We start from the raw sequence: 8149 nt of genomic DNA, 5'->3' as shown, positions 1-8149 counted from the left end.
ATATTTTGTTTTTGGTGTATTTTGTTTTGTTTTTAGTGCATTTTGTTTTGTTTTTCGTGTATTTTGTTTGGAAGTCGGTTTTGTTTTTTTGCCTAAGATGTCGGTAATTGCAGCATATTTATGAATAATTCTTCCTTTAGTAAAATGCCCTACAGTTACGTTACGCTTTAGGCTATATATTTTCACACCATTAAACTTAGGGGGTAAAATTTTGGATAAAAACCCTTATGTGGGAAAGAGACCGTAAATTGCTGCCAACATCAAATAAGCAAGGTTGCTTTATCATATGTCATATCATTTTGACATTTGCGATTGATAATTTGACAGATGTATAGAATAAAATAAAATGTTCATAATTTTACGCGGATGAAGTCGTACGGGAACAGCTAGTGTACATATATTTAAGCTGACTATACAGAAAAAACACTAAAATCAGTCATAGTCTAAATTATTATAATTTAATGTTGTTTGAAGATAAGTTAATGTTCTAATAACTTAAAGAATTTATACAAGAATAGATTATTGTCATAACTTATTCATTCTAGATAAAATAATCTTTTCATTTTATTATATAAACGAGTGTTCATATAAAAAATGCAGCTGTATTTTATTGATGTAAAAAATTAAATAAATCTATGTAATCGTAGTAATGCAACATACGATAAAAACTACAAAATATTCTATCACCATTGTTCGAGTATAGTTTTCAATGTACAACGTTTTTGTACAACACCCTTCGTGTGTAATTAAAAGAAAACTTATTAAAAACTATCTTACTTTCTTACTTCGTACTAATAATATAAATGCGAAAGTTTAGATGGATGGATGTTTGTTAGAGTTTGTAGCCTAAACAGCTAAACGGATTTCGATGAAATTTGGTATATAGATGTAGAGGATAGTCTGGAGGAATACATAAGCTACTCACTTTTATTTCTTTTTAATTTCACACAGAGTCGCGGGCGAACGCTAGCAATATTATAAATGTAAAAGTTTAGATTTATGTATGGATGTTTGTTTGAGTTTGTAGCCTAAACGGCTGAACACATCTCAATGATATTTGGCATAAATTTGTACTTTTGTTTTTATTAATTCCACGCGGACGGAGTCGCGGGCGAAAGCTAGTGTTCCATATTTATGAATAGTTAGCTTTCGCCCGCGACTTCGTCTGCGTGGAAAAAAGCAAAGCAAGTAGCATATTTGTTTTTCGTTTCTTCTGATCCGTTCAGCAATTTAGGCAACATCCATCCATTCCTCTAATCTGTCGCATTTATAATTTTAGTAAAAAGTAACATTAAGACAGTCAAATGAATATACATCTATGGTAAATAAAATCGACAATTATACGATCTAAGGTACCAAAGTGTTGGACCTCAATTAACAGAAAAAAATATAACTTTTTTGTCTTATATCGTTTCCCTTGCTATTCTATTACGTAAATTGAAACGCAATTGCCAAGAATTTGCGACTTGTCGCAGTTTTTTTTAATCTTATGCGTCAGCTTATTTTCATCTTTGCATTTATTTTCACAGCAAACTAAATCATATTCTAAATAAGATAGATTAGTTTGATAAATGACGTATATGAAGTATCGAATTCAATTTGTATGAAGGCAAATGCTATACTTAATAGACAGGTATCGTAGTGACGAAACAAACACACAGCGAACAATTTTGAACTATCGATATTCGGTTTAAATAATTATCGAACTCAACTAAAATTATTATTTTCTTATTCAATAATTTAGAGGACAATTCTAGTATTGATTACAGTGTAGAGAATTTAGCGATGACAGAAATAATAGCGAAATCCAATTCGATTACGTACGGCTGTAGTAGTAATAAACATTTATTTACTCTCATTATTTTGCTATGGTCATTATTAATTTGAGAAAGCAGTGTTTTTTTTTTATTACATAAGTTATAACTATAAATCTATCGATTACAACTTCTATAAGAATAAAAATCGATAAGCCGACCCGTCCCCATTAAATTTAAAATGAATTATCAAACTAATCTAAATTATTTAGACAAACTAATTTAATTTTTAGTTATTTAAAGAAAAAATTGTAAAAAAAAAAATGTAAAAATCCTTAACATATATTGAATGTCAAGATTTTAAAATATTTATTAATTTATTTAGTTATGTTAATTGTTTTAATAATACAAAAGTTACATTATACGAAACTCTTTGAGTACAAAGAAAACCTGTTTCCGAGGTCCTTAAACTCGTCCTAAACCTGATATGAACATTAAGTGCCTTTGGTATCTTGAAGTTAACAAATTACAGTCGATTTATTTATTTATTCTTTTGTTAAGTTTTTTCACACCGTCCGAGCTCAAGAACATCATCAAAACACCAAAAATTACCAGCATATTTTACTTTAATTAATAATGTCTTATTATATGTTTAAGCAAAAGTTAACAATAGATCGTAAATACCAGGGAAAAATCATTGCGTCATACATGAAGAGATAGGGAAATAAAATTAGGTGGGAAGGGGTAGGAGAATAAAATTTAGGTGGGGAGAGATAGGGAAATAAAATTAGGTGGGAAGGGATAGGAGAATAAAATTTAGGTGGGGAGAGATAGGGAAATAAAATTAGGTGGGAAGGGATAGGAGAATATAATTTAGGTCGGGAGATATAGGGTTATAAAATTAGGTGGGAAGGGAAAGGGGAATAAAATTAGGTGGGGAAAGATAGGGAACTAAAATAATTTTGAGTCTATGGTTTATAACATTTACTTACATATTCAGTGCAGAGCTTCGTCAAATACTTCTTCTTCTGTTCTGCAGTGCCCAGTTTCATGAAGAGAGAGTTAACCAGGGTATTGTGTATGTCGACGTACGCGGCAACAGCCGGATCCACTCGGGACAGTTCTTCAACCACTAACATCATGGTTAGGAACCCGCAGCCAGATCCGCTGTACTCTTCCGGTGTTTCGATACCCATTAGCTAAAGATTGATTTTGATATATGAATTTATTTGACCTAGTAATTTGCACGGGCCTGGTTTACGTAGGATACCCTAGTTTGGACATCAACCCCTGCCCAAAGAGGAAATTAATAATGTTATTTTATTATTCTGTACTGCTTAAAAGTCGGACTATGGCAGTACAGTACATAACACTTAGACAAAAATAAATGAAGTAGCCAAATTTCTTTCGCCGTAGGCTTGTTATTTGGAGGGATGAATCCCTTGTAATAAGAAGGACGTTAGTTATGAATGTGGTACACCAGTATAGGTAGACATAGAAAAATAAAAATTGCGTGAAAGATGACTTGATCAAGAAGGAAGTGTTAGATGACGGATAGTTATTTGGAGAATGAAACGGTGCATAGAGATGTTAGCTGTTCTCAAGTTTGCCGATGACCCTCCTAATAACATTGACATCGCGCTTGTGTGACGTCACGAGTTTATATTATTCATAAATAAATCATTATAAATATATGGCACATTTATAAAGTCTTATCTCGAATAGAAAATAGCAACCAATTTACGTAAAAATCTTTATAATGTTTACATTAATCATGTTGCATAAACATATTTATTGAAATATTTACCCCATTATCGAATAACAACTGTCTAATGTTGTCGTCGATTTTATGTTCTTCTTCCATCTTCCTAACCAATGGTCCTATTTGTTCTGTAGCTAGTTTTCTTACTGGAAATAAAAATAATTATTCAAATGTATAAGAAAACTTGAACAAGAACAACAACAAAGTTAAAATCAAATAGAATAAATAATGTAAATAAAACATCTAACAATCTATACTTCTATACTATTATAATAAAGCGTAAACTTTACTTTGTTGCCTAAGATGTCAGCAATTGCAGCATATTTTTGAATAATTCTTTTTTTAATAAAAAGCCGTACTTTTACGTTACGATTTAGGCTATATATTTTCACACCATTAAACTTAGGGGGTAAATATTTTGGATAAAAACCCTAATGTGGGAAAGAGACCATAAGTTGCTGTCAACATCAATGAAGCAAGATTGGTAAGGTAATTTATATTTTGAAATTTGCAATTGAGAATTTCACAAATGCAAACAATAAATTTTATAATTTTCTTTGAGGTAACAAAAACTCCGTACAAAGTACGAATGTTTACATGTAGTCGCGAGCAAAAGCCTTAGCCAAAAGTATCACATCTTTCTAACTTTATGCTTTCCTTTTTCAGTTTATTATTAGCTGTTGACCGTGACTCCGTCCGCGCCTTCGACGCATCCCTCGGGAACCGTCACTATTTACGAGATCGAAACTAGCCCATGTGTTCTTCCAAACTACCCTCTAAAATGCCTAATTTCATCGAGATCCGTTAGCCGTCAAGGCTACAAACTCGTAACATAAATCCATCTAAACATTCTTATTTATATTAGTATTAAGATTTTATAATCTTGTGTAGTATAAATTTCTGTAATTAGCGTGTATAGGTATTTATAGGTAAAAATGGTTGACATAGAACAAACCCCCCTTAATTATGCTGTTATCTTTGACTGATATGACGCGAAGAGCAAGCATAAGTCCATACGCGATACTTTATCATTTGTTGCTATATGCTTATCCTAACTAGAAAAATCTACCTTAACCGTAGGTTTTCACTAGCAAAACATATATAACATCAATCGTCGTTTTTTAGGACAAGTTTCAACAGTGAAAACCGATGTTTACACTAACTTCACCACTGATCCTATAGAAAATCATGTAGTATGCATTTGCATACACAACTAACTTGTCCGCGTCATTTTACGCGTGGTTTAAAAAAATTGTGGTAGCCTTATTAGGTAGCCTGTGTTCTATTTTCTACCTTTTGCTAAATGCATCTAGATAACCCGTTTCGAAGATCAATCCATCCAAACTTTCGCATTTATAATATTAGTATAATAGTGTAAATTGAAAGCAAGCTACATATCTATATTTTAACACTAGCTTTTTACCACGACTTCGACCAAGTGGAAGTAAAAAAAACAAATAGGTAGCCAAGAACAAACAATTAAAGTAGCCTATGGTTTCTTCCAAACTGTGTACATCTATGCCATGTTTCGTCGAGATCCGTTCAGCAGTTTACTCAATATAAATATGACGTGGGGGCCTTCAAAAGGAGAGTGAACAGCTACCTACTAAGCTAGCGCGTACCATCTTCGACTGCATCGTCACTTCCTTAAGGTGGGGTCGTTGTCAAGCGATAGCTTAACAAATAATAAAAAATATACAAACTTTTGCATTTATAATATTAATAAGATAATAAACAATTATTCTGATTCTGTTATCTTTATTATCAGAGTACTTGATATTTTCATATTAAAGTATTTATTACATTACGTAATATACGAGTACACGTCTTCTACTTTCGGTTTTAAAACTGACTTTAAATTTTGTGAAAAAAGTTAACGAACGAAAAATATACTAAAATCGCAAAATTAAAAAAAAATGCGTTCGTGAGAGACTATTATTAAAAAGAATAATTAAGTCAAAATTTTTGTAACGTATTTCAGACATAAATAGCAGACAAAACGTTAATTTATGAATATGTCTCATCTTCAGTTGTTACAAAAATAAAAAAAAAAAACAAAATTCTTTAAATTATTCATTGTACAAATGGATTGAAGATTTAACGCAACAGAGGAAAGATACATTATTATTCCAGCAACTGCTGTTTTTTTAAATGTATATATATGTATACGATTTATGAATCTGTCTATACTAATATAATAACGAGGAAAGACTACTGATCCAATTTAATAAATTCTTGCGCCATTAAGCTACGTCATCAGTAACACAGTTTATATTTTTTTTTAATTTCGACGCGGACGGAGTCCCGAGCAACAGCTAGTATTATAAGTGAGTAATTTAAGCATTAAAATTTTATACTTTTTAACTGTCGATTGCTAATCTAATCGTGTTGCCGTGACCTTTACTGGACAATTATGTTTTTAATTTTTATTTAGGTAACGATAAAAAAAAAATTAGTACATAATACAGTGTGTTATAGAGTACTTACATATACGTAGCCAGTTTCCCTTAAAAATACTGGGTTATGTCCAGTGGCGGATCCAACTTTGGCGCCAGGGGGGGTCACATAGTCGTGGTCAAGTCAAGAGCTTGACCAACCAGCTCAAGGGGGGTTATGATCCCCATAACCCCCCCCCCCAGGATCCGCCGTTGGTAATGTCAACACAAATATTTACGTTAGTGAAATTAGGAAGATGTTTTTTAATTATTTCCATGTATTAAACGAACAAGTAATTTTCACTATCTCTGGCAATGACATTAAGAACACATAAACCTAGAAACGATCAAATAGAAGATAAAAGGATTTACTTGTCTCTTTCATGGCCAGCTCGTCCTCTGTGAGCATGGTTAGAGGCCGCGGGGGCGCTGGTGTGCTGTAGTTCTTTTGTGGCATTATGGCGGCAGCGACCGGTGCCCGCCATTGCTCCAACACCTAAAAGACGGGAATAACCATTAGCCAAGTCTACAAGAAAAAATAAGATGGTGACTTAATAAACAAATGGTTCCTACGACGCGCCAATTGGAATTCCATTCAGGATCACAGCATTTAGTATGCAGGACAAAACAAAACGCCTACTGCCTACAATGATTTGTTTGTATTTCAAACCAAATACGATTCTGTTTAATCTAGAATGTACAAACATAACTTCAAGGCTTCAGTGTTACCACGTCAACATTTAAACCCGTTTAAAACATGTTAAAACTGATAACAGATTATTAGGACAATCTTTTTAAGTTGCCATCATTGAAGTAGTTATAATCAACGATTCTCGCTTTAATTCGACAAAAATCATTCTAGAAATAATATTATCGTAATTAAATAGTTCACCGGTGTTTTTTTACCACAAAAACATGTGACTCATGGTCATTCGTCGTCGCCGGTTGAGTCCAATATTTTTTTATTTAAGTATTTTTTTAATCATGCCATAAGTTCATACCGATATAAGATAACGAATGATATAATGGATCAGTTAGCAATCAAAATAAAATAGACACGATCTTTACCTAAAATAGTTCTAATAAAACAAGTGTTAATTTATTTATAATCACAAAATAATATAACAAAAAAGAAACTCGTAACAAGAACGCACCTTGTTGCCAATTCGGCGCAGAGGGAACATGCTTAATTTTTTTTTGCAATGGCGCGCAAAACGGGCACAAGCTTCGCGTCTGCGCGTTGCGGACCCGATTTTAAACTGACATTACGTTAATCGAAGTAGAAGGTCTGGTTTTAATGGCATCTCGCTCGCACTTGAGATAACGAGTTTCGTGTATAAAATGTGTAATGATTAATATTGATTACAATATGATTAGGGCTCACATATGAACTATATCATAAATAGTTTAAACTATAATATTTCGTCAGCTGACGTCAGCTTTGTTTATCTGTGGACTTCCACTGTTAAACTTCACTTTGTTGTCTATTTTACAATGAGAACTAGAGGACTTAATTTTTTTAAAAACCACGTTAACGCTAATTTTAAAGCCAACAATTATTACGCTACATATGTAGATTTGGTTGGATAACATAATCATGTTTTTTTGAAGTTACAAGCTGTTTTTCTAGATACTCGTTTCATTTTTTGTTGTCTTTTTAATCTGTGTTAGTACATAATACGTTGTAATGTTAGGTAAAATATACAACAACGTACAGCCTGTTGTACTTGATAGAGGGATAGTAGGTACGAACAACCTTAAGTAGGTGCAATTGCGGTCAAATATCACATTTCAAAGCACGTAATGTTGCAAGTTGAACTAAGAGCAATGACCTATAGATTTTAAAGGGACCAAAATAACACATTTATTTAAAAAAAATATAAATCGTTCTGTACATTGTCCGATTATTCATCACTTCCTGATGGCTAATACGTATGCAAAAAATTAAGTATTATGTAATGCAAGTTTTTGCACGCGTCTCCGTCCGCATGGAATTAAAAAATAAACAAACTAAGTAACCTGTGGTCTTCCAGACTATCCTCTACATATGTACCAAATTTCATAGAGATCCGTTCAATAATGTAGTCTACAAACTTTAACAAACATCCATCACTCGATCTAAAGTTTCGCATTTATAGCATTAGTAAGATTGCAGTAAAAAATATTTTATTTGAAACTCAATCTTAAATACAGGGTCG

At 32.4% G+C, this 8149-nt stretch overlaps 1 protein-coding gene across 1 annotated transcript in view; it reads right to left on the bottom strand.

The window, feature by feature from the left end:
• The window catches only part of LOC106104020 (short/branched chain specific acyl-CoA dehydrogenase, mitochondrial), a 12817-nt gene extending 5603 nt beyond the window's left edge, over window positions 1-7214 (bottom strand). Inside the window, exons 1-4 of the mRNA XM_013283960.1 lie at window positions 7106-7214; window positions 6324-6447; window positions 3562-3662; window positions 2747-2953 (exon numbers count right to left, since the gene is read on the bottom strand). Coding sequence (XP_013139414.1) covers window positions 2747-2953; window positions 3562-3662; window positions 6324-6447; window positions 7106-7135 — 462 coding nt within the window. The 5' untranslated portion in view covers window positions 7136-7214. The remainder of the gene's footprint in view (window positions 1-2746; window positions 2954-3561; window positions 3663-6323; window positions 6448-7105) is intronic.
• Between the last annotated feature and the right edge of the window lie 935 nt (window positions 7215-8149).

This window comes from Papilio polytes, unplaced genomic scaffold, assembly GCF_000836215.1.
Source record: "Papilio polytes unplaced genomic scaffold, Ppol_1.0 DF823692.1, whole genome shotgun sequence".
Taxonomy (NCBI): Eukaryota; Metazoa; Arthropoda; class Insecta; order Lepidoptera; family Papilionidae; genus Papilio; species Papilio polytes.
Note: the sequence above shows the minus strand (reverse complement) of the source record. Positions and strands in the feature narration are given on the sequence as shown.